The sequence below is a fragment of the Dendrobium catenatum genome, unplaced genomic scaffold (genome assembly GCF_001605985.2).
Source record: "Dendrobium catenatum unplaced genomic scaffold, ASM160598v2 fragScaff_scaffold_1644, whole genome shotgun sequence".
NCBI classification, from domain to species: domain Eukaryota; kingdom Viridiplantae; phylum Streptophyta; class Magnoliopsida; order Asparagales; family Orchidaceae; genus Dendrobium; species Dendrobium catenatum.
This window is the reverse complement of record NW_021320106.1, coordinates 287,928-315,806: the sequence shown is the minus strand read 5'-3', so window position 1 is coordinate 315,806 and position 27,879 is coordinate 287,928. Positions and strand designations below refer to the sequence as shown.

The window sequence follows — 27,879 nt, the reverse complement described above, 5'->3', positions numbered from 1 at the left end:
AGAAGAATGTTCCTAAGTTGCAATCCAGCTTATGTATCATGCAATAACGGTCCTATTGCCATGAAACTTAAGATTTGAAAGCTATGGAAAATAAGTAGACCAACGAGATCACCAAAAATAACAAAAATTTAAGCCAAAATTGAAGTTTAAAACTAGTAATACAAATATGTCCAAAATCCAAGTAAATAGCGTGATAAACATAAAAGGACAGAATATCCAATATAGAGTTGCAGGGCATTCAGATCTCTACCTTCCTCTACTTCCACGACCACGTCCGCCTCTTCCACCACGGCCATGACCTCCACCTCCAACCTTCTGCTGGCCCCAAGCTTTCTTGCCATTGGAAGAAGCAAAGGGGACTTTCATATTATCAGGCAAAGGGAGTATATGATCCACACACTTTCTGAAGCTGAAGTCATCCACTGATCCATCAATGCGTACTATGAAGAAACACCTGCTCTTCCATGCTGGGTGATAACGCACCTGAAAAGCTTGAACCCCTTCTCCAATTTTCTTACCAGCATCTGCGTGTCCCTTCTTCAACAAATCGATCAAAGCCAAGTGCTCATACTGCAAAATGATGAGTTGCAATGTTAAGTCAAAAACATTTTAAATGAAACTTGGGCGCCAGGTATGATGATTTTACTCTAACATCACTAGAAACTTGACTCAGCAAAGGAAAATATTTATTAAGCACGATCATCTTGGAGTTTACGAATCCTAGTCTTCTTTCACAGTTGCTTTTAAGCTCTTATGTTGTTTTTCTGTGTAGCTACATTTTGTCCAATGAATAGTTTTATTTTCATCATTGTAAATTGACCTTTATGGAATTCTTTTTTTTTTCTTAATGAGTTGGGAGTTTGCACCCAGTTGAACTACTACATCTATGCGCCTAAGATTGATATACCAAAATTGTTAAGCGTTAACACAATCATGGTTAATTCTTTATCTGTTTGAACGAAATATGTTTGCATTACATAATTTGATGATGTTTGGATTAAAACAACTAAATCATTCTTATGAAGAAAAAGCAAGCAATGCAATTTAATAAGAACCATACCTCCCTACAGGTTATAACCTCCCCACTGAAGTGCTTGTCTTGCCACATACTAAAAATAAGAAAATATAACATTCACAATTCAGGATCCTGAATTATGTTGCCAAAAAAAAATGCTTTTGACACATCATTCAGCAATGGGGTGAACCAGATCTGCAGCTGAATGACGTTAGAATCAGAGAATTTTTATTTTATTTTATTTTATTTTTTGTGATATGGAAACATAGGTCAGCCATTTGCAGTACAAAGTTTCACCAAATTCACAAAATGAGCTTCTTCTGCACACCAATAAAAACAGGGTTTTTTTTCCTTTTAATTTCAAAAGTAGTACTGATTTTAATTTCCTTGAAGATATTTTTTAATCAGAAAAGTTGAAATTTTGATTGAAAAAATAAAATTATCTTATGAAGAAAATGCAAGCAATGCAAAAGCATAGACACCACATCTGCACGAGAATCCCAACTGCCATTGTCTTTTCACTTGATGCCATTGAAAAAAAGGTAAAACAATCGAATTTGAGAAAAATGTATTCTGTAGCCGAACCATGAGTCAAAATTGATTTTAAATTAATTAAAATAAAATATAACTTCAATTGTTTTCTAAAATTACCATTCCTTAATTGATCCTTCTTAATTGTGTGACAAATTATCTTATGATTCTCATTTCCATCAAAACTTACCTATCCACAATTTTTTTTATTGTAATGCAATCGAATTCATACATCACCACCACCAATTGTAATTTAATAAAATTTACCGCGAAGTTTCTAAGATCTCCTTTTATCGCAAAATACTCTAGAAGCATTTATCCATTTTAAAAGCCTACATTAACTCTAAAAGTTCTATCCTCATTAGCAAATATATGCACAACTACCAAAATATATATTGAAAATTACATCAAAAAACTTTGTTTATAAATATTTGATTATGATAGAGAAGGATGAAAAGGAGCTTCAATAACTCTTTTACTTCACTCAATCATTCTCAATCAACTGACTTAATACAATACTAAGAACCCTTAAAGAGATTTGGCCTCAGAATACATTCCTAAAATCCATTAAATTTTTGAAAAAATGAAACAAATGCATGTATCCTTATTGCATATATATAAACATGCTTAAAACTTGATATGGAAAACAATTTGATGATCATACTTTTCTTGCATATCACTATAACATCAACGTAAGATTAGCCATGGGCTCAAAAATTAGAAGTGTAAGCAATACAACATGCCAGATCTACCAGCACATTGGTAAACATATGAATGTTAAATGCAAAGAAAATTTCCCCACAGAATTCTAGGTGAAGTCCCACCATGAACAAGCATAAACTCATCCATATGCAATAACTCATTTTTTTACAGATAAAACTAAGGACTTGCATTGAGATCCAATCCTATCAGAATATATAGAAAATCTAAGGGTTCTGATTTCGAAATGGAATAAAAAAATAGAACATGATTTTTTTGTGTATTTATTATGCATACAAGAACTTGTTTAGCATAAATCATGCATTGAGATCAAACATAAACTAACTTTCATCATCTAGCTTTCCAATTTCTCCATTTTCAAATGCAAGGAGCCACCCTATGTATTAAATTTCATTAATCTCCACCATTCCCTTGATCCTAAAAAAATCGCATCTTAAATTTAACCATCTACTCAGAATAGAACTAAGAAGCATCTTTCTCATCCAGATATTAAATCCTGAAGTTTATAAGGTGGAAACAAAATCTATCACCCACTTCTTCAAAACAATATAGCACAAAAGCGATAGTCATATTTCAACTTTTCTTTCAATATAAATCCATCACCCCACCAATTTATTTCACTTACATCTATTTAACCTAGTCTTTATCTGGTCCTTAATTCTGAGGTATATCATTTCACTCGCCATGATTGTAGTTTAAAATTTAGATATATCATGGGCTCAAAAAGTGATTTCATGTAGTCCTTATTTATGAAGTAATTCACTCCTTATGATGCCCTCTAAAAGAAGGGTACAAGGTAACCATGACTGACCATGCAACAGAGCATATACAAGAATACACTTTGATACATTAAAAAATGAATATTAAATTTAAATATTATCTAGTCACCTCCAGTTTCAATTTCTATTCATATCTAATATTTCCATGAACACTACATTTTATATTCATAGAGCTTTTGTTTTTCAATGGCACAAGGACGCAATAAAAGAAACATCTTTGCAATTCCAAATATAAAATTATATAGTCTATAACATGTTGATTTATTTTAGATTCAACTAAATCTATCACTCCATTCTTTTCTAAAATACAATCAAAAAAGGGATGGAAAAAATTTGGCTTTTCCTTTCTCTATATTCAACCAGGATTGAACAACCCAAACTTACTTGGATTAATTTAACCTGATTTCAATCAGGTTTATTCTTATCAGTTGCGATTACATATGCATCATATTACAGAAAGCTTCGTATACTTGCAATAGGGGCTAAGAACTTATATTTTCTAATCATGGTCCGTTGATGGATTCACCATTACGGTGAAGAACTACTTCACCATCGATAACTAAAATACCTGCACTAATCTTTCAATAAAAAAAGTGCGGGGGAAAGTGAACAGGAACTTCAATCTGTAATTTAACAATCACTTCTACATACGGAAATAATAATAAATGTCAAATCCTATGACATAAAAAGGAAAAAAAAAACAATAAAAATTGAGCATTTCGAGATACTAAAGAACCATTAAAACTCACCTTGTTGATATCAAGATTGGCAGGCCAGTCATGTAGCAACTTGTGAAAGTAATCAAACATTTCCACCGACGAGCAAAACACTTTCGGCCCAACCTTCACAGCGGCAGGCTCCGTCTCCTCCTTTCTAACTTCTTCTACCTCCACCGTCTCTTTCACCTCCTCCACTTCTCGATCCTCTACACCCACCTCCTTGGCCTCCAGTTCCTCGAGCCTCTCCTCTTCCACAGACCTTTCCAGATTGGGCTTCTTCGTAGCCCCTTCTTCATCATCATCCTCTTCATCCTCCCTCCCCCTCTTCACGCCCCCGTTCTCCGACGCCTTATCGGCCATGTCGGGAAGAACTGCAGCGGATTCCGTGGCGATGGATTCACCAGGAAACCCAGTCACAAGATCCATGTCCTCCGGCACTTGTGCCTCTGGTTCGTCTATATTTTGGGCGGCATCGGTTATCCCTTCCGCCATTGTCGCCTTCTCACTAGTCACTCCAGAAGCGGCGTGGTCCGAGAAACCCTCGATGTGGAATAGGGTTTTCGCCACAAATTATTGGCGAGACTTCAAAACATTGAAACAAATACCTGAAGGGTCGGCTGAGCGCTAACATATATATAGCAGTCAATGGGATTAGGTTTTTTTTATTATTAAGAAAATAAATCATGTGTAAATATATTTATATAAATTATAATAGAATAGGTTTAAAAATAATTTGATTTTCTTTTCTATTAGAATTGCATATAACAAATTTATATTATATTAATATTATAATTATTCAAATAATTTTTAAGTATATCTTAATTAAATTTATATTATGTAGATTTTTAATGAAAATTTTGCTTTAAATTTATATTACAATTAGATGCAAAGAAAAAAATAATAGAAAAATATTGATATTTTTCAAAATATTCATTTTATCAACACAGTTTTGATGTATTATTTTGTACTGTAAATTTATATAATTAAGTTCAAAATCATTCAATATTTTATTTTAGAATATTTTTTAGAGGGGGGGGGGACAAAATACACAAAAATTAAAAAAAAAAATTAAAATATCCTCTCTAAATATTTAATTTTTTTTTCCACCCATGATTGTACAATTATTGTCATTAGGCCATTATCACCCGGCTGTTATTACCTGACTACCATAACTCAACAGCATAGTTCATTAATCATTATTAGATTGTTGTCGCTTAAGCACCTTATTTGATTAGAATTGCTTGTCCAACATCATGGCATGCAATCAATATCTCTTTAAAATTTTTTTCAGTCTATGTAAGATTAATTATTCTATGCGAACATTGAATGTCATCCGGAGACTAATCAGAATGCGCCACATCATCCATTCGCTATGTTTTGCCGCTCGATACTGGTCGATACCGTAGCTCGGGACTGCTGACGTGATGCGTTCTGACTGACCTCCATACAGCGTTCTGCATGCGAATAATTTCTCCTATTACAATTACTTGAAACCAACAAAAATTATCCAACACCAAGCACGTGCTCCTAATATTATAATATCATATTCTATAGTTTTGAAGATGAGCAAACTTCTATAACTTCAAATACATTTCAACTAGATTAGGTCCGTTATTGTTTTTCTTTTATCTATGTGTGTTAAATCTTTGTGCAAAATCGAGACAAAGCTATCTCTCTAATCTCTATCACATCAAACTTTTTGCCATGCAAGGAAGGAATATTATTTAAAAAAATGGTCTACATTTAAAAAGTAATTGCTTTTTTAGCTTATGTTGATAAATATTGCTTTAAAAGCGATTCATTAAAGAATAATGAAAGTTCGAAGATCATATAGATATTTTAAGAACTATAATTGTGCTATATTAAAAAAATTAATGTTGAAACTAACAAAAATTTAATAAAATTATTATTAATAATGGTACTTCATTTAATATTTATATAAGTAATTTTTTTTTTCAGAGTCATTAAAACATGAGAAATATTTTTTTTTAAAACAAATCTTAGTCAAATAGCATAAAATATGTGAAGATAAAAAGAACTTTTTCAAATACTAAAATCATAATTCACCGAGCTTTTAGAAAATCCCTAAATATTTTTAAAAATAAAGAAATATTAAATATTGCAATAATATTCTGAAATAATATTTAAAATGTTTGGTGTGTTGTTCATCACCTGATAAACAACAAAATCTCAGTATTTTAATAATCTTAAAATTTATAAAAATCAAACATATTAAAGTTTCCCATAAAAAAACAGTAAATAAATAAAAAAGGATTTTTCTATTTTTATTTGTTAGACTATTGGTCTACAATTACTCGTCAAGTAAAGATCTCTATTATTCTTGTAAATTATAAGACAATCCAAATCAACAAAAACTCATTTTTCATTAAAAAAAGTACATTTCATTGCGTGATAGATAGCAAGAGAAATTATTCTATGCGATCTCCAAACACAGTCTAGAGGCAAATCAGGATGCGTCACATCATTTTTTGTTGTGTATCAGCTGACGTGTCACATCATGATTTACCTTTAAATGATCCCGTGACCGCACAGAATAATTTCTCAATTGCAGAAAAAGAACATCAACATAGCAAATTCCAAATCACAGCCCAAAATTAGGGGTGTCAACTTTTGACCTGACCCGAAAACCCGACCCGGACCCGACCTGGAAAATCCGGGTTGGACCCGACCCGTTTATCTTCGAGTTCGCAGATCTGACCCGTTTGAAAAAACGGGTCGGGTTCGGGTTGACCCGGCGGGTTGCCGGGTCAACCCGAAAACCCGTTTAATTTTAAAAATTTTGAATTCCCGAACTAGCTGTCGCGTGCCGAGCATACCCAAAATAATAAAAATTTGGTAAAAACTAAAACTTATGGAAATCACCAACATATTTAGAGTACCTGAAATAATCTTATATGATTAATATACTGCGTTTGCTAATAATATTTCATATTTCTCCTCCCTATGAAGCTTCTATACTGATGTACTCTCAATTGTATTCATACCAACAAATCTTCCATTCCCTCCCTGAAAACAAAATTTCTGCATTATCTACAGATTGATTAGTAAGTACATTTGGGTATTTGTAACAACAAATATCCATTTCCTTCTGCATCAGATGAAGATAATTTTCACTTCAGAACTCTATCAGCAATGACTTCCTAAATGCAATAAGCTCAGTATACTAACTTCAATTTAATCCCAGAGGATAGCTTAGCCAACTTATTCCAACAAAAAGAATCAACACCCAGCTCCTTCTACCTTCCAGTTAGATAGAAAATCGTGTTCAAATTTCTAATATCAGTTTAGCCAACAACTCTTCGAAAACTGAAAGATGCTAAATACTTCTGGTGATGACCAATAAAGAGAAAGATTTCGTTTGGTTTATTGTTTCTTGAAGTAGTTTTTTAGCATAAAAATTAAAATTTTTGTATTAAAAAACTGCTTCAAAAAACAGTAAAAAAGCCATCCCAAACAAAGCCAAAGAATCACCATCTACAATCTATCAAACGCGATATTGTACACCAACCTCTATCAATGAAGCTCGGGGGATTCTGAGCGCCACCGCCACTTGCCGGCAATTCCGCCGTAGAAATCCATAGACCAAGTTGATCATATTCTTCTTGAAGAAAGATGAGGAAGAATGAGCCAGGACATCCGTGTGGCCTATCATGTAAGCCACACCAGCTTTCCTTTCCTCCATCAGTTCCATCACTTCATCTCTCAATGGCATCTTCTCTGATATCTCCATCATTAAGTTCTCATTAGACTCGTCGGAACTAGAGACATTATTGCTGCCTTCAAGCAGCAAAAATTCTGAAACTTTGTTTAGCAGCTCTTCTTCAAATTCACTAAATTCTCCACGGGAATCCTTATATCCATATCTTACAATGCACCCAAAGAAGCCAAACTCTTTAGGACCAATTCGGCTAATCAAAAAATGCTCTTCTAGTGGGATTCTTGGCAAGGCCACAGTCTGCAAGTTTACAAAGATTATGATACGATGGAAGGCAGGGAAGTTGGTAATGAAGTGACAAAACATTGGAGGAATGACATCTGGGATGGTCGAGAAGACAAAGCCAATGCCAGGAACACGAACAAGGCCGACGCTGAAGTTGAGAATGCTGTCAAGCTGCACTTTGTTCTGTAGCTCATAAGCCAGTTTCGTTGATGTACCATAATGCCAAATAGTCATAACAAATAGAATGATAAGAGAGAAGACAAGCGGAAGCCAGGCTCCATGTGGGAACTTAACAAGGCAGGCTGATAAGTAGAAAAGCTCCACAGAACCAAAGGTGATAGCAAAGAGAGTTGCTAAGAGAATGTTCTGGTTCCACACTGTGGTGATGATGAGGAACATAAGGCATGTTGTGACAAACATTACTGTGATCACTGAAAGCCCTGGACTTTTAGAGAAATTGTAAAATTTTTGCGAGAAGAAAAGATAAAAAATTCCAACCTTTGAATTCTAAGGTTTCATTTGGGACGACTTTCTTACTTCTTCATAAAACAGCTTTCTAATAAAAAATTAAAATTTTTATACTAAAAAATTATTTAAGAAGTAGAATAAAACAAAGCCGAAGAGGGAAGAAGAGGTAGAAAACGCACCATAAGCATTTCCAATTGCAGTGGTATCTTTAAAGCCAATTGTGACAGACATGCATAGAAGCATTAAAAGCCAGTTGATTTCTGGTATGTATATCTGGCCATGGACATGGTTTGATGTATGAATGATCTTCACGCGAGGAAAGCAGTTCAGGGCCCTACATTGACTGATTATGGAGAAAATGGCGGAAATCATCGGCTGGCTCGCAACTATTGTAGCTAGTGTGGCGATGATATATACAGGCCAATATATGCTCTCTATATTGGAATTAAAAAGAAAGATTTCATCAGCTAAATTAGTCTGATCATATAAGGGCTATATTGTAACAGTCGTAATATGAAATAAGGTAAAAAGCTTTAAGCTTGTGCCTGGGATAGATCGGTAAAAACTCAATTGAGAATCCTCTTTGTGCTTGGAAAGGAAGGCAGCTTCACCCATGTATGCTAGTAATAAACTTGGAAAAACTAGCGCTGAAAATGCTATCTGCAACAAAAAAAATTTACAGTTTAATAAAAAGGATATGAACAAAACTAACACGTTAATATTTTTTTCTTATATTTTAATTAGGATTAATTATATAGAAATGTGATACTTAATGAATGTAAGTTTAAATCTTTCTCTACACAATTTATCAATCCGTAGCATGTGCATTTAATTTTAAAGCATTTGAATTTCTATAGATATTAATTCAAAAAATTAATGAATTTGTAGTGTTAGCAATATGGTTCAAATAATTTTAATTTATTTTAAAATGAAAAATATAGCAAATTATTTATTTATTTTGTATTATAATAACTTCAAATCAAAGAATGCTATCAAGCATTCCTCCACTTCAACCATCCTACTTTGGATTCTACTAACAAAATCCCCATATATTTCACCATCACTCTGAATAATAGACTCAAGATATCTAAAACAAGTAAACTTATTAATGACTTGATCGCTTAAAGTTATAATCCCTCACTAGTTGTATTACTACTTGATACGTCATCACAAAATTAGCTTGATCGGGCACGAATCTCGAGGCAAAAGCTAGTCGGAAACTTCAAAAATTAATTTTGGGAGCACCCGAACTCCGATTTCAGCGAGCTTACAGTCAAACTGAGCGTCTCGAAAATACGAACCCAACGACACCAAGATCAACCCAATCCGAGTCCAAATGAGTCTGAATCAAGGGCTCAAAGCGCTGTTGGAAGGTTCAAACCGCAATTTGAGTTACCAAACGGTCTCCGATTTTGACGAGCTTATACTCGAATCGAGCGCCTCGACGAGACGAATCCAACGAGCCCAAGATCGCCAAATTCCGACATCATTAAGACCTTCAAATGTCCAACGAACGGTGCATGATCGTAGGATTCAATATCAGCCGTTCATTCAAACCCATATTGAGTGCCACTCCAGAAAAACTATAAATAGAGCCCTCATTCTACACAAAGGAGGCTCAAGTGAAGGAAGAGGAGGAAAAGGAAGAAGTTCCTCCTCGACCACCGCCGGAGCTCTTCCTGCCGCCTGAAGACGTCGGAACTCTGCAGGATTCTTAGGAAACGCAAGAATTCTGCACAACTTCCACGTGATCCTGAAATCCTTCCCAATTAACAACAGAGTTCCCTCTTAACGCCAAAACTCCGCCCAAGTGAAGCCGGAGTTCTCCTTTGCCACCAACAGACGTCGGACTTCTACCCGACGTGAACCTTCACTCTTCGCCAAGTTTCTACCCGACGCCGGACTTCTACCGGTTATCGGACTTCGCTGGACGTCTACGCGAAGATGGATTTCTTTCCATTGTTGGACTCCCTCCGACTACGGTCCTCCTGACTTATGTCGCCCGCCGACTACAGTTTTTCCGACCTCCGTCGCCCGTCGACTACGGTCCTCCTGACTTATGTCGCCCGCCAGATACAAGTCTTCTGACCTCCGTCGCCCTCCGACTACGGTCCTTCCGACCAAACGAACATGTCAATAATGACTATTTGTATTAATATCATGTAATGTACTCCATAAGATGTACATCAAGCTAAGACCTTCCACCAAGGAAGGGCCTCATTTGTAATCGACTGCAATACTAGTGGATTCATTCAAACTGGGCTAGGCCCCGTGGTTTTTCCCCCTTTTCAGGGGTTTTCCACGTAAAAATCTTGGTGTCTCATAAATGCTAGACCCTCTCTCTTATCTGATTGCGTGCCGGATTTTCGTACAACGCTAAGACGATAAACTGTATATTTCTCTACCGCCGCGAATACTCTTGGACGCAACACTACTAAAATTACACTCCATGTATTTGGTTTTAGATCTACTCAAACGAAAACCTTTAGACTCTAAGGTTGACCTCCATAATTCGAGTTTATCTTCAACTCCTCTAATCTTATCAACAAAAAGAATATCATTAGCAAAAAGCATACAACAAGGTACATCCTCTACTTGCAAATGTCTAGTGAGAACATCTACGACTAAAGCAAAAAGATAAGGGCTTAAGGTTGATCCTTGATGTAATCCAACTAAAATAGGAAAATACTTAGTCAAACCACCTTGTGTTTGAATACAAGTAACAACTCCTGCATACATATCCCTAATGACTTGAATATAAGCATTATTAACCCATTTCTTTTCTAGAACTCTCCATAGCACTTATCTTAGAACTTTATCATATGTTTTCTCTAAATCAATAAATATTATATGTAGATCCTCCTTAGTCTCTCTAAACTTCTCCATCAGCCCTTTCAATAAATAAATAGCTTCCATAGTAGACCTACCAGGCATGAATCCAATTTGATTTTGAGAAACATTAGTATCACGCCATAACATATGCTCCATAACTCTCTCCCAAAGATTTAAAGTATGACACGTCAATTTAATTCCTCTATAATTCGCACAATCTCGTGCATTACCTTTATTCTTAAAAACATGAATCAACACACTCATTCTTCACTCATATGGCATCTTTTTAGTCTTCAAAATAATACTAAAAAATTTAGTAAGCCTAGAAATTCCTTCATCTACAAAGCATTTCCACACCTCTATTAGAATATCATCAGGTCCGTCATTTTCATTAAAGCCTTTATAACTTCAGTTTTATTAATATACTGCTAAAAATAAAAATCTCTATTTTCATTTAGAGTGCTAAGGCCACTAAAGTCAATCGTATTTCAACAATATTCATTGAAAAGCTTAGCAAAATATCTCATCTACCTTTGTTGAGTAACCTAAAGAATTATGAAAATGATTTAGGGCTCTGTCATTCTCTAAACAATACTTAGATTTTTTTGATATAAAATTATAAAAACCTCACTTAATATACGTAAGTAGACGTGCTGAATCAAATAATATAGTGATAGAGTATCGATCCCATGAGGAAGAATGTTTACTTGCAAATACTAGTACTGTCTACTTTAACTACAATAATTATCCTACTCAATAAAAAATAAGTTTTTGTGAAATTCAATCACTTAATTTAAAATAAAAATAATTAAATGAAACACCATTTGGATAAAATGTTTTGAGTTGATGGAATGTAATATGTTTCCTAATGATTTTCTTTTATATTGATGTTAGTCAGAGCATATGTATCACCCACCGCTCAATCAAGCGTGAAGAGACAAATGACAGATTAAACCCTTCCAATCTCAATACTACTTTAAACTCCCATAATCTGTCACCCTATGGAAATCTTAGAAGAGTATGTAAAACATGTATTGTTAAAACCCCCCTCATGACAATTCATATATATAAATTTGATACATGACAAATATTATACATATGCTTGTATCATACCAATAACCAATCCAACATATATGATTGTTCCTGCATTCTTTTTATTAGGCTCCACATTACACCTGATATTAACTATATATATGACCATTATGTGTATTAAATGAAGACCTGATATATTGAAAATATCATGAAATATTGATGAAGAGAATTCATTAGTACTCCATATTTCATTTACACCATCAATCCAAAATTAGAAAATTCATTCATACATGAAAAGCAAATAAAGAAAATTATTTTTATTAATTACACAAAAAGAAAGTACGTAAGAAAAGATATCATCGGATGGATTCAATGAACTCCTATACACTCCTTAAACTTATAGAATTGCTTCCACAAATAAGACAAACACTTTAATGAAATGTATCTAGCACTTCTCTGAATTCTCTTAGTTGTCACTCCTAAGAAAAAATCAGAGAAATACTATAAAAAATGAAATTAAACAAGTGACTGAACTCCTCTACCAAAAGTACAAATGTATTATTTATAAAAAAATACAGAAAATGAATTTTGGCATAGCGGCGCTTGAGATTATTGTGCTGTAGTGCCCATAAAATAAACTGGTGCTACATCGTTGAAGGGTTTTCTCCACTGCGGCGCTTGGTTATATAGACTCGTTGTTTAATGAATCGACGCGTTGCTGACGAACGGCCAGAATGGTTACAGCGATGTGTTGTGTCGCTGTTGACAGTTGAGTGCTGTGACGTCCACGTGTTACTCCCTTGACTTAGCTATGCTGGAATTTGTTACCGCGGCGTTGTGCAGACAAAGACTTGGCTTTATGGCGCTATCAAACAGAGACATGGGTGCCGCCATGTCCATATTTGGGTGCTCCAACAATATTAATGTTGGCGTCGCAGCATTATTGTGTTCAATGTCACGACGTTGTACCATACTTGAAATTTTATCAATTTCTTATATTTTTCTACATAAACACAACTAAAACAACATGTTTTTATTGACAAATTAACATATAAAATATAATATTATTTACACTTATCAATAATAAATTAGTACGAGTATCAAATCAAAAAAAATAATTATCGCATTATACTATTAATTAGTAAAGAGATCATATAAAGTGATAAAATAAAAGCATCGATAAAGATTGTCAAAATCATATCAAAGCAGTAAAATCATATATGAGTGTATACATACTATCCAGGTATTCTATACCAGCATAAAATTAATATATTAATCAAATGCTTAGTATATCCTATATATATATATATATATATATATATATATATATATATATCACGTGCTCAATGTATATATCGTGCTTTTTGTATCAATGAATCAATATCATTGCTAATAATAAATCCATAAAATAATAGGAATTATGCCTCAATAACATGCATTTTAGTAGTCACACTAAACCAATAAACCATGATATAATCATTATTTTTTCAGCATCGTATCAGTGTTAGTAAATCATTTATTAAGTAAACAAAGTTGTCACTCTTTGCCCGTCAGCACAATAATCATCTCCTCATAACTTTCAATCAGTATATCACACAAATCAGTTAAAGATAACACAAAACTATATATTTAAAGAAAAATCTGTCAACCCACCATTTTGTGCAGATCAATTAGTTTTCAGCCAACACCAATAAATAACTAGTTTTTACTTATTTTTTCACACACGCATATTATTATAACAATATTATAACAATAATATAACAACCAACTTTGCTCAATCACATATCCACACTCATTTTCAATACATTGCAATAAATAAAATATAATTCAAAAAATGTCAAAATGTTTTAACGGTAGGCAACATAAACTCAACTAAAAAAAATTCACATTTTTAGAATTTAACCAAATTAATAGAGATCGTATAAAATATTATTTTAATTCATTAATTGAATTAAAACTCTATTTTTAAGTGTCAAAATAAAATTTTGAATTGACCAAAAATCACTACATTTTCAAAATCACCTAATGAAAAATCTCAAATAAATACTTTAAACGTTAATAATCAGAATCTCTATAACATATAAAAAGTTATGAGGTGAAAGTTTTATCAATATAAAATTATCATCATTTTTTCATAATGAAATACAAATTTGAACCGAAAAATACCAAAAATACAACAATATTGAAATAAAAAATAGGATAAAGATTCTTTCTAGCGAGATGAGCAAATCTTTGAGCGGCTTGACTGATGAGGACATCGCTCAGAGATTCAGACAAATATACCGGCGACAGAATCGTAGATCGACGGCTACGATTCAACATCTTTACTTTTGACGCTTTATGTTTTATCTAGTCTTGTTGTATGCATGATGTTTTATTTAGTTGTGTTGTTTTCCGATTTTACCCCTATGGGGAGTGTCTTGTCATTGTAGCCCGGAGGACAAGTTTGTACTTTTTCTTTTCATGTTAGAGGCCTATATATAGTGGCACTATGTGTTGTAGTGGGATGATGAATGTTTAATAAAATTTCTTGTGTTTCTTCTTCTTCTTATGTGATCACTAGAGAGAAGGGAGAGAGCTCGAGGTGAGCAAGTGCGAAACCCACCAGTCGTTGGAAGAGTTCACGGCTCGTGGTAATTTCTTATTTTCTATTTTATTTCTGTTTCCCTCATCATCCTTCCCCTTTCCACCCGTGGTCCCCTTCAAGTCCACCTCCACCGGTTGCTTAACCTCTCCCACCCACTCCATCCTCTAGCTCCACCACCCCAAGCCCACCTCAACCCAACGGCAAATCCCCCTCCCCCCTTTGACCACCGGCCACATACCCATTAATCAAGCCATTATGATGATTTCTATCATCATAATGACTCCCTAATTTAGATCTAGTATTAAAGGAAGAAATAGTGAATTTTGAAATTCAAAACTTTCCTTATTTGTGAAATCTAAATAAGGAAAGTTTTCAAATTTAAATCCATTCGAAATTTAATTTTGAAGGATTCATTATTTCCCGCCTAGTTGTCATATCTTGTTTGGAAAGAGCCTAACTCCCCCATAATCCCCTTCCCCCTCTCTCTCCAGGCCGTCGGCACCATCTTTGGCTTCCCCCCATTAATCCTCAATCAATGCCTTAATTACAATTAATTTGAAATCAAATTTCAAATTATTTTCCTCCAACTTTAATCAAAATCTGAGATTAATTTCATATTTAGATTAAACCACACCTCCACCCTAACCTAACATAAGTTCTTTCAAACCCTAGCCACATCCCCACCTCTTCAAGCCGTCCCCACACCTCTCCCTCCTATTCAAGCCGCCGGCCTCCCTCTCCACCACCCTTTCTCTCCTTTTGTCTTCCTCCTTGTGTTATCTCCTTCTCATGCTTATGGTGCATGGCCGATCCTGAGGTCGATCACAGCTTCACTTACAATGACTGAGGGGAAATCAACATCCTCCGCTCCCCCTTCTACGAGCCTGACTGGGAATACGACGAAATGGTGGAAAGATATGTCAAGCACATCCTCTACTGCTTAGCGGAGACTATCGATCTCCAAAAACCTAAGGCTCCTTGGCTTCTCATTGGGAGATCTACCCCTTCTCCATCCGTGGCTACCTCTCCATCAATAAAAACCTTCGATATCATCTTTCTAGTGGCAGTTTCTCTCATCGTATGCTTCGTCTTCATCCGCTAAAGCCTAAGAGTGATTGAGTGAGTAGGAACTCTAAGTGACCTTGTCTTGATGTTACGCTGTAGATTCTTGATTACTTGCTATTAGTACTACTATTTAATTTTTGTTGTTATTGCAATTGTCTTGCTAACCTCTTGTAACGGCTTGCCATTATCTAATCTTCCAACGAAAAGTTCTAAGAATTTAGCTTGATTGAAGCACGAGTTACTAATTAGCAACTCACAAATTCAATCTTTATTGTTACAATCCCAAAGCAACTCTTTGCATGTATGTTTTACATCATTGACGGATGAAAAATCACTCAACAGCCTCCAAATTCTTAATTTTTTTCTCTCTCCTTACTTTCTCTCTAATTTCCCTCACCCCAGCTACATTACCCGAAAGGAAGAAAAGGGAAATGGGATTTAATAAATTCAAGTAAAGCTTTAAGATATTTGTTAATAAAATAATAATATAATATTAATGTAATTATATAATTTAATCAATTTTCAGTATAAAATTCATACAAACTTTTTTAGGACAAAAATTATAAAAAAATATCCATAAGATAAAACATTTTATTTAAAAAATTCTAGTGAAATCAGTTTGCAAATTGGGCACTTGATAGTTCTAAGATCCCCACTTGTATCAACTTATGTCAATTTCTTAAGAATTTGTACCGGTGCCTAAAAAATATGAAGAAATTCGTGTAATTAAAATACTACAATATCAATGCTACGACAAAGATAATTTATGATTTAGACTTATAATGACTTCAGAAAAAAAAATTTGACAAAGTCAAAATACGGGTTGTTACAACTAAGCTGGCACACCTGGCCGTCACACCACAATATTTAAAGTTAACGACCAGCATCAATTCAATTTTTTTTTTTTTTGGATTTTGTTTCAGCCTATAATATTATTTAAGGTTTTGCTTTTAAAAATTTGTCCTAAATAAAGCCACCGCAACCTCTACAAAGATTATCAAGTTACTCTACAAATGTGTTGTCCATGATCATAAAGCCATGAGGGGCAGGTTAGGGGCTGTTTGGTTTAACAAAATCAAGCTACAAGTAAATACGGGGAAGTTCTTTTTTCAAATGTTTCCCATTAAAAAACAAAATTATAAGATATTCCGCTTGAAAGACAAAGCAGCTCAAAAGCATCACCAAACAACTCCAATACCTTCAATCAACTACTGCAAGTAGATAGGCCTAACTAAAAACAGATAGCCTATGCATTTTATAAAAGAAGCAAAGAGGTTTTACCCTGAGAGATAGCTTTGAAAAGTGACCAAGATCAGCAAATATGGCTTCAGCACCTGATGTAGAAAAATGATAGCAAGCACCAGCAAACAAAATGCAGTCTGAAAAATATAGCAAACTATCACATACCTGTAATACAAAGTACAATACCTCCAAGTGAACTCCAGCCATCAATTCCAACCACTTTGAAAAATTTATAAATATAATATGGCGATAAAGCTTGTATAATAGCAGGATTCCACTTGAAGATGTTGTAGATCCCCATCATACTAAGGCAGACTAACCAAGAAATTAGCAGCGGGCCGAAGAGGAAACCAACTCGATGCGTTCCATAATGTTGCAATTTAAAAAGGCCCACTAAAATAAAACAAGAAATGGCCACTGTGTAATCTGCATTGAAACATAATTTGATCAAATGCTTAAAAAACAGTTGCAGAAATAAAAATTCAGAGAAACAATCCTAAACAAAGATGATTCATTATATAGGATGAGAGAATAAATGAAGCTCAAACCCAATAACACGTTAATCATGGTCTAGATCACAAACAGAAAGCAGAAGTGATGAGGCATTGGACATCAACCAAAAAAATTTTATTTCCAATTTTTCAAAACAATGACGCACACATCAATAATATTAATTCTTTCGCAAAAAAATTGAAATTTTAATTTTCATAGCAAGAAAGAATTATGATGTGCTGAAATACGGTAGAGTGCTCACTTTCATGCAGCCCCGGTACCTTAACTCTGAGACCAGATACGGCTGATAGAACTGCAAAACATGAATAGCCAATGAAGTAATCATAGCTTGCGATGAACACAAAAAGAAGTTTGTGGTAGTGTAGATTTGTTTTCCTTCTGTGTGTGTGAGAAAATCATGCAGCACATGTTACAGTAACAAGCAGTAGAAATATTATTAAAAAATGATTTACTGTTGACTAATTATTGTTGCATTAAAAAGGATATTTTTTGGAACTGATAAATCTTCTTTTATTATAAATATCAGCACATACCATATAGTAGTCAATTTTCCTATTGTTTTCATCTGGATTATCTTTGTCAATCATAGGAGAAATTATTATGTGCGGATGTCGAACATCATTCAAAGACCAATCAAAATGATTCACGTCGGTACTGTGGCTCATACTGCTGGATACCGCTCGATATCGCAGCTCGGTACTGCTCGATATCGCGCTCGACATCGTTGACGTGACTCATTCTGATTGATCTACGGATATAGAGCTGCATTCGATGTCCACACAGAAGAATTTCTACAATCATAGCACAACAATGAGGTGGGGTGCGATGGAGACTGGCAAAGGAGTATCAAAGTGTATACATAGCACAACAATACCTGACATTGTTGGCGTCAACACACCGTCACCAATGAACATGCTAGTTCCCAGTAGTACAATGAGGAAGAGGACAATTCTAGATCTTTGATGCTTTTCAAAAAAGCCTTTTATCATCAAACTCGTCCTATTCTCCTCGTAGGGTGTTTGGAATTCATATACAGGAAAGTGCTCATAAGCAACAATGGGAGTTTTTATAAGGCCAAGCTTCGAGTTCCGACATACTCTCGAGTACAAAGCAAAGACCCCTCCTGCCAAAATCATCAAAATTTTCAAAAAGCAAGCAACTCTTAACACTCTGATTGGGAGTTGAGGCTAGAAAAGAAAAGAAAAGAAATTATATAAATTATTTTCTTTGTGGTTGACAATATTAAAAGAGAAGAAAATTATGCGTTGAAACTTCATTGGGAGTTCAGGGGATCGAAGTAGGGCAAAATACATGTTTGATTAATAAGCATATGAGAGATGACCAAAACTTGAATATTTTCTACATAAACAAAATTTTCATTTATCAAACATGAGACTAAGGCTTTGTTTGGGATGATTTTTTTACTATTTTTTAAAACAGTTTTTTAGTACAAAAATTAAATTTTTTACTAAAAAGCTGCTTCAAAAAGCAGTAAAAAAGTTGTCCCAAACGAAGCCTAAATCAAATATTCTCATCAAGAAAGTATATAAAAAATAATTAATTTATTTATATAGACTCATAAGAAGAAATATAGCTAAGGGAATAAGCATTTATTACACAGCTCATTTTGGTCTATTGGTTGGGAACTTAGATTATCAACTAAGACGTCTTGAATTTGAATTTTATGTATGCGATGTGTGTGGATAAGCATTTATTCTTTTATTGAAAGAAAGATATTGTAGGCATTATAAGAAGTTTACTTCGGCAAATTCCTTCTTCGATCCATTCTCAGCCAGTTTGAGGAAAGAAATAAAACCCACCACTGGTATGAAGGAAAGAAACAAAACCCTCCATATAGAGGAAAGGTTTTTCTTTCTCTTTCTTTTTTTTAATTTCTTCTCATTTTAAACTCCGAATAAATAAAAAAACAACCGCTTTCTTTTTTCATTCATTTCTTTTCTTTATAAATTTTAATCCCCAAATCAGAATGTTACATATTTAAAATTACTGGCAAAAAGAAAAAAGCAAACAGAACCTTCTCCGTGATCATCTGCTCCTAATACAATCACGATATACTTCAAGAGAGCAATCAGAGTAAGAGTCCAGAAAACCAAAGAGAGGACTCCAAAGACTTCAGTATCATCTTCACTAAGCTTCAACTTTCCCGAAAAAATATTACTATAAACAAAAATAGGGGAAATACTCAGATCGCCATAAACAACACCCAAACTCTGGTAGGCCAACAAAAAGTTGTTCATCGATAGCTTCTGCAAAATTAAATTTTCCCCTCATAAATAAAAGTAAAAGATTGACAAAAAATTAGAAGGATTACAAATCAAACAAAGTTAATTAATTGCGTAAAGGCAGCAGTAATAGCGTCGAATCGTGGAAAGCGCGAACGAAACAATAACTTCAAGCATTTTTTCACTGCCTTCAACAGAGTGTATCTAAGTCAGGCAGTGTCTGGATGCTGGGGATTTGAGTGAAGGAAATGAAAATAAATAAATAACTGAAAAGCTCAAATCAATTGATTCAGATTCATAACCAACCCATTAATGGTTAAGATTTCATTTCATTTCCTTCCCCTCACTTTCGTCCAATCCAAACAAATCATTTAAGTATCCATCGTCAAGAATTCCTAATCGCAAGAAAAGCCAGAAAAAATGGTATCAAGAACGCACATACCTCAGTTCCACCCAAAAATAATGAACGATCTCAAAGAAAAATTCCTTGCATAAGCGATAAATGCCTGCTAAACTCACCGTGCGCTTCGCCTTCGGCGTAGAGAAGCCGGATTCATAATCCATTGACCAAATCACCAAAACCCTCGCCGGTGGCCGCTCCTCAGGCGATGTCACGAAATTTCTGCGTCAGACTACGGCTTCCTCACTTCCGTTGAATCTAAGGAAGCATCGGACTGAGCCTGTTGCCGAAAAGTTCAGCGCAATAGCAATCGAAAAAAAAAAGGTGCTCTGAATATGTAACAGATGGTGAAGATGATATTAATGGCGCCAAAATGACAATTCAATCAACAAAATAGTGTTGTTTGATTAATTGTTTTTAGGGAAATTTACATACATGCCACTTTATAATATCCTATTTACATATCTAACATCTAAAACTTTAATATTACATACATACCACCCTATATTATTTTAATATCAAATATACCACTTATATTTCTTTCCTAACACTCATATATTTCATTTCTACCACTTATATTTGATATGAAAATGAACTATGGGTGGTATGTATGTAATATTAAAGTTTTAAGTGTTAAATATGTAAATAGAATAGTATAAAGTGATATGCTTTTATGCTTTTCTTGTACATTTTAATATTGCCACAATTATTTGATTTGAAATTAATTAGGCCTCAGTAGGGTAGAAGTGTAATTAAGCCTTATTAATTTGACAATTTGTTATTTAGATTTGGTACATTAATAAATTAAATTTAAATAAAATTTTATATGACTTTTTTAGCTTATGAGTATGCTTATTTTAAAATGTCTAAATTTTAATAAAGAGCGAAAAAAATGGTTCAACCCACATGCAAGTAGAAATCGTCAAAACGTTTGACACGATCATCAAAATAAAAAGAATTGCCAAACGTTTTGGCGCAATCTCCACTACTCTTAATGATTAATTATTCTGTGCGGATGTTGAACGTCATCCGGAGACTAATCAGAATGTATCACGTCACTCTTTCACTCGGTACCGCTGACGTGAATGAACCTGATGTGCCTATGGACGTACTACTACGTTCGGCCTCCGAGAGAGATGGTAAAAAACTTAAAACTTATAACGCCCACTATTCATATTCTAAAAAATTTTGATGATTATTTCATTATTAATATAATAAAGTATTTCTTTTTTAATATAAGCTATTAAAATATCAGTCATCTATTAATCTCTATTTTTATTTCATATTTGATTTTTTATAATAGCCATAGAAAAAGAAGTAATTTCAACTAATATTGTATTTATCTTAAAATAAATTTATTTTTATTTTCTTATTTATCAAGATAAAATTTTATAAGAGGATGGCAAAACCTACGTAAAATGTTGGTCATAAAAAGAGAGGCATATAATTAAGAATTGTTGCAAAGATAAGGATTCTCAAGCAAATGAGTGACTTTACTTTTAGAGGCAGAATGCGTAACAAATATGTACGTGAAAATGTTGGAGTAGCTCCAATGGCATATAAAATTAGAGAGTTGCCTTAAACTAAAAAATTTGTACTAAAAAATCGCTTCAAAAAACAGTAAAAAAGTTGTCCCAAATGAAGCCCATGAACCTTCCAAATTAACTCTACTTTCAACTTGAAGAAGCACTTGGAATTAAGTTTTGAATGAGGGTAAGTGTTCTTTGGTTGGCCATGACATAAAAATCTTAATACGTCGACTAGTTTTAAAGGTTGACTTTTGAATGACAAGGCATAGTGAGGTTGCATGATGAGATGATAAGTTGACTTATGGACTAAAAATACAGCTTATATGTTGGATCATCCTAACATATGATAATATTACATAACTTTTCTTAGAATAATCCCAAAAAAAAAAAAAAAAAAGAGATTTCTTCAAAATAAAATGAAATTTTATGATAAAAAAATAATAAAAAGAAACTCACCCCTTATTTCTGCATCAGCTTTCCTCTTCAAAAAATTCAACCTGTAAAATTAAATGCTAATGTTGGAAAGATACAATAGCAATACAAATGAATGCAAGTATGGAATGATAGTTACAAACGAAAAATGCAATTCAAATTATGCCTGCAAGTTAAAGATATTAGCATTTAATTTTAGAAAGTCGAAGATATTATCTTTAGTGACGAGATGAGAACCAAGTCCAACATGTTCAAACAAGCAAGAATTGTAAGCAATAATACAATATTAACGATTTCCAAGGAATTACACAAAGGATATATATTTTAGTTTTGATGACTCGCTAAGGCTTCATTTGGGACAACTTTATTATTGGTTTCTAGAACAATTTTTTAGTACAATTTTTTTTTTTTGAATTACAAAATTTTACATTATGAAGCTACTTTAGAAAGTAGCGAGAAAGCTTGTCCCAAACGAAACCTGAATCCAACTAAATCAAAGTGACTTAAATTTTACATTACAATTCAAAATAATCTAATTTTGCTTGATTCAATTTAAGCATACAACAACAAAAACAACATCAATCCTTTATCCTACTATGTGGGTCCAGCTGGATGAATCCTTTTTCTCCATTGTGTCATGCTAAAAGTTAAATTCTCATTTAAATCTAATAAAGAAATGTCATTTCTAATATTTTCTAACCAAGTCTATTTAGGTCTACCTCTACCTTTCTTAACATAAGTCAAACCTAATATATCTACTTTCCTAACCGGGTCATTAAAAGGTCACCATTTTCTGTGACCAAACCATCGAAGGCGATTTTTTCTAATCTTATCTTTCACTGGAGCTACTATAACATTTTCACGTATATGCTCATTTTGTATCATGTCTCTAAGATTAAAGCCACTCATCCACCGAAGCATCCTCATCTCTACAACACTTAACTTAATATTATAATTCTCTTTTAATGGCAAACATTCTGCACCATAAAGCATTGTAGATCTAACCACCATCTTATAGAATTTTCCCTTAAGTTTGAGGGGAATTTTTATATCACACAAAAAGTCTGATGCATTCCTCTACTTCAACCATCCAACTTGAATTCTACTAATAATATCCCCATCTATTTCACCATCACTCTGAACAATAGACCCAAGATATCTAAAATGTAACTTGATCACCCAAAGTCACAATCCTCCAATAAAACTATTATTACTAAAATTACACGCCATATATTCATTTTTAGATCTACTCAAACGAAAGCCTTTAAACTCTAAAGTTGACTTCCATGATTCAAGTTTACCTTCAACTCCCTCTCTAGCCTTATCAACAAGAAGAAAACCATCAACAAAAAGAATACACCAGGGTACAACCACTTGCAAATGTCTAGTGAGAACATCCATGACCAAAGTAAAAGGATATGGGCTTCAGGCCGATCCTTGATATAATCCAACTGAAATAGAAAAATATTGGGCAAACCACCTTGTGTATAAACACAAGTAACAAGTCCTGCATATATTGTAATGTCCAGAATCTAAATTGGAAGAATTATTCTTTTATCTTTTAATAAATAACAACAAGAACTATGTAATATCATCTATTATTAATAAAAAACAAAAATTGATTATATAATTCAAAACATTAATGTACATATCTGTATTCATTCCCAAAAATCATATACACTACGCAAGATCTACATAATCATATCACAACTATTTTATCCTGAGTACAAAAGAATAACTAAAAAACAGAAACAGAACATGAAGAATCATGATTAACCTCGCACTCCTACTCCCCTGACCTGACCTGAAATCATTGTACCATATATAATGAGCTTAAAAAGCCCAGCAGGTCACCAAAACCTACAACTGAATTTAAAGCACGATAAATGAGCACTATGCATGCCAAGAGTTAAATCATAACAGTTACATTCATATGATCATTGAATCAGTGCATAAATAGTAAATTTCAAATGCAATAGTAGTAGAATCTGTAAATAATAAAACACTACGATACGAGTTAATAAAATTGTAAACTAGTACGAGTTTCAAATCTATAAAGCAATCATCGATCATATCAGTAATACCAATCAATACAGAAATTATATAAAATATCAAATTAAAATACCGGTAAAGACTGTCGAAATCAAATTAATGTAATAAAATCATATAGGAATATACACATGATATCCAAGCATTTTATATCATGTGCTCAGTATATCACATGCTTAATATCAGTACAGTAAATTAGTAGTATTAAATAGTATTAGTATTTAAATCAATAACAATAATAATTCGGTGACATGAGTAGTAAAATAATACAATGATAATAAATTGGTACAGTAACAAAAAATCTATACAATAATAAAAACAATGCCTCAATAACATGCATTTATAATCTTATCTTCCACTAGAACTACTCCAACAATTTCACATATATTCTCATTTCATATCCTACCTCTAAGAGTAAAGCCACTCATCCACCCGAGCATCCTCATCTCTAAAACACTTAATTTAATATTATGCTTCTCTTTTAAAGATCAACATTTTGCATCATAAAGCATTGCAAGTCTCGCCACCATCTTATAGAATTTTCCCCTTAAGTTTGAGGGAGACTTTTCTATCACACAATAAGCCCAATGCATCCCTCCACTACAACCATCCAACTTGAATACTACTAATAATATCGACATCTATTTCACCATCACACTGAACAATAGACTCATGATATCTAAAATGTATATTATTATTGATGACTTGAACGCCCAAAATCACAATCCCAACACTAGATCTAGTACTACTAAAATTACAATATATATATTTGATTTTAGATCTACTCGGACGAAGACCTTTAGACCCTAATGTTGACATCTATAATTCAAGTTTACCTTCAACTCCTCTCGTCTTATCAACAAGAAGAATATCATCAGCAAAAGGCATACACTAGGGTACAACCTCTTGCAAATGTCTAGTGAGAGCATCCATGACTAAAGCAAAATGATATGGGCTTAAAGCAAAAAAGCACACAACTGAACAAATATAATATAATAATGACAGAACTCATATAATTTGAGAGAAATGCGCACCACTAGTTGTTTCTGCTGTTCACTCCACTGTACAAAATTATGCAAGGGTTGCTCTTTTACCTTTGGCATCCCTTATCTGCAAGGAAAGAGAGAATTTCAAAATGAGTAACAAAAATCATTGTTTGTATTCCATAACACTTCGTGTTGATGCAACATATAGAGCATTGAGAAAGGTGTGGCCTTTAAGTCAATATTTCAATACAATATTTAGAGTTATTTCACAAAACTCTAAAACATCCAAGGGCAGGTGAAAACTTGAAAGTAACGCTGAATCCTTAGGACACGAAAAATCAGAGTCTAACCAAGAGAAATATTTTGAGATGGATTAGTATCCAACAACAACACAACAACAACATCAAGCTTTTATCCCACTACGTGGGGTCGGCTACATGAATCCTTTTTCTCCATTGTGTCCTATTAAAAGTCAAATTCTCGTTTAAATCTAATAAAGAAAGGTCATTCCTAATATTTTCTAACCAAGTCTTTTTAGGTCTACCCCTACCTTTCTTAACATAAGTCAAATCTAAAACCTCTACTCTCCTAACCGGGTCATCGCAAGGCCGCCGTTTTATGTGACCAAACCATCTAAGGCGACTTTCTCTAATCTTATCTTCTACTGGAGCTACTCCAACCTTTTCACGTATATGCTCATTTCGTATCCTATCTCTAAGGGTAAAGCCACTCATCCACCTGAGATGGATTATCTCTACCACACTTAACTTACTATTATGCTTCTCTTTTAATGTTTTTAAAAACTGGTCGGGTTCGGGTTCACCCGAACAGTGCCGGGTCAGTTCCGGGTTCGACCCGAACCCGACCCGTTGACCCGAATTGACATCCCTAATATAAGCGATATCGAGCCACGATATAAAATAAAGGTGGGTGAAGTGATGTATTTTGATTGGTCTCCGAATGACGTTCGACATCTGCACCAAATAATTAATCAATGATATTAACGTAGGATTTTCAAAAGAATTATTAAATTTAAATAATAATAATAATAATAATAATAATAATAATAATAATAAGCCCATACGGATAGCTTAACAAATCACCTATTGAAATTTCAAAATCCCGCCTGAAATCTTTTTTTTTTTTTGGAAAACCGCCTGAAATCTCAAACGCTTCTCTCTCTCTCTCTCTTCTCTATGATTTGGCCCCTCTATTATATGTAATAAATGTTAACGGCTAACAATCATTCTCCCTTCTGGCAAACTGAAAAAAGGGCTCTCTCTCTCTCTCTCTCTCTCTCTCTCTCTCTCTCTCTCTCTCCTGTTGCAGTTTTAAGGCAAATAAAAACCACGAATTAATATTTTGGAGGATCATGACACGCATGTTGGAAGGCGAACCGGGCCGCGTTTGGTACTCGACGAGCGGCTCGAGCTCGGTTACGGTGGAACGAGTCGAGCTCGAGCTCTATTTTTGAGCTCGAATTGAGTTCGAGCTCTATTTTTGAGCTCGAATCGAGTTCAAGATCAAGCTCGAGCTCAAGCTAGGTATTTGACAGTTGAGCTCGACTCGAACACCTCCTGACTCGAGCTCGACTCGACTCATCTGCACCCCTAGCACCGCATGAGATCAATCAAAACATTTTGCCCACATTAAAAGCACTCGAACATCCTCTGTTGCACAAAATGGGCTATGCTAGACACATCCAGAACATCAAAATTACACAAGATATAACCCCCATGTCACATTTTCACATAAGTCAAAATTTTACTCATGCAAGCCGCAAGAACAAAAATTTGACACAAGCAAAATAATAGCACTAACAAAACATAATATATAAGAATATCTTAAAAAAACTCATCATAAATTTTCACTCACTCTTTCTCAATTTAGTGCATAATGACAAACCTCCTCTTGTTCTACATTCTTCTACCAGGTCACTGGTATCCCAAGCCATTAAAAATACAAGCACACACTTAGGAAACACAGTCGCTTCCTCCTCCATAGCCCGCTCCTGTTCACCACTTCATCCACACCGTAGAGTCTCCAACAACCCATAACATCGGCAAACTCCCTCAAGCCACCAGCTCTTTCCACTTCGCACACAACTTGCACCTCCATGCAAAGCCACATTCTTAAACCTCACAGTCGTTTCTAGGTGTGTAAATGAGTTAAACCAAACTTGAGTCACCTCTGAACGATTAATGTATTATGAAAAAAGGAAAAAAAAATGATTGAACATTTATTACAATAAAATGATAAAAAGAATAAAAAATTAATTGAGAAATAATAAGAAATCAGCACATATATAAAAGTGATATATTATTTTAAAATATTTTTTAACAACTTTATATGTATATTCTTGATTTATAATATATTTTAAGTGTATTTTATAAAATATTTATTAAAAAAAGTCACTAATGAGCTAACATATCATGTCGGAACTAGTTCAAATTTGACTCGTTAGCTCATCAAGCCCGTCTCGTGAGATATATATCAACTCAAACCCGAGCCGACTTTACCCAATTAGACACCTAACATTGTCAAGTTCTTACTCTTATGATGCATCCAAAGCATCACCTCATGTACTCTCTCGAAGCCCAACTCACCAAAGTTGCCAACCCCACTTTCTTGCATTTTTGAGGTGGGCTGACTTGTTATAATGTTAGCTTGTGATGCGCTATCTTGTCCACTTCTTTGATTCCACATTTTACTAGGCTTTCCATGTATCTTCCAGCATGCCTCCTTTGTATGTCTTGATTTTTTGCAATAACTACAC

General features: G+C 34.0%; 3 protein-coding genes across 5 annotated transcripts in view; all 3 read right to left on the bottom strand.

Moving 5' to 3' along the window:
- Positions 1–139: 139 nt before the first annotated feature.
- LOC110109499 (protein EMBRYO DEFECTIVE 514) lies at positions 140–4,291 on the bottom strand. Its single transcript, XM_020840594.2, has 2 exons — positions 3,795–4,291; positions 140–570 (listed from the first exon to the last, which is right to left on the bottom strand). The coding sequence occupies exons 1-2, from the start codon at positions 4,254–4,256 to the stop codon at positions 247–249; spliced, it is 786 nt and encodes a 261-aa protein (XP_020696253.1). The 5' UTR covers positions 4,257–4,291; the 3' UTR covers positions 140–246.
- Positions 4,292–7,260: 2,969 nt separating this feature from the next.
- On the bottom strand, positions 7,261–20,391 carry LOC110109465 (probable potassium transporter 13). Its single transcript, XM_028701191.1, has 9 exons — positions 20,227–20,391; positions 19,500–19,731; positions 18,339–18,587; positions 17,706–17,756; positions 17,117–17,377; positions 16,991–17,043; positions 8,739–8,853; positions 8,373–8,627; positions 7,261–8,165 (listed from the first exon to the last, which is right to left on the bottom strand). Exons 1-9 carry the CDS (start codon positions 20,269–20,271, stop codon positions 7,270–7,272), a joined length of 2,157 nt encoding a protein of 718 aa, XP_028557024.1. The 5' UTR covers positions 20,272–20,391; the 3' UTR covers positions 7,261–7,269.
- Positions 20,392–21,962: 1,571 nt separating this feature from the next.
- The window catches only part of LOC110109464 (peroxisome biogenesis protein 1), a 63,896-nt gene continuing 57,979 nt past the window's right edge, over positions 21,963–27,879 (bottom strand). For all 3 annotated transcript variants that reach the window (XM_028701188.1, XM_028701189.1, XM_028701190.1), the window contains 2 exons: positions 25,152–25,227; positions 21,963–22,133 (listed from right to left, as the gene is read on the bottom strand). In XM_028701188.1, the coding sequence (XP_028557021.1) occupies positions 25,189–25,227 (39 nt within the window). In that variant the 3' untranslated portion in view covers positions 21,963–22,133; positions 25,152–25,188. The remainder of the gene's footprint in view (positions 22,134–25,151; positions 25,228–27,879) is intronic.

Excerpts from the sequence above, each read along its gene's own strand:
- LOC110109499 (XM_020840594.2), bottom strand. The coding sequence starts at position 4,256 with ATGGCGGAAGGGATAACCGATGCCGCCCAAAATATAGACGAACCAGAG. Across the intron at positions 571-3,794 it reads CCAATCTTGATATCAACAAG|TATGAGCACTTGGCTTTGAT; the intron begins GTGAGTTTTAAT and ends ATCATTTTGCAG.
- LOC110109465 (XM_028701191.1), bottom strand. The coding sequence starts at position 20,271 with ATGGATTATGAATCCGGCTTCTCTACGCCGAAGGCGAAGCGCACG. Across the intron at positions 8,854-16,990 it reads TTTCAAAGCTATCTCTCAGG|ATAGCATTTTCAGCGCTAGT; the intron begins GTAAAACCTCTT and ends TTTTTGTTGCAG. Across the intron at positions 8,166-8,372 it reads TGCAATTGGAAATGCTTATG|GGCTTTCAGTGATCACAGTA; the intron begins GTGCGTTTTCTA and ends CTAAAAGTCCAG.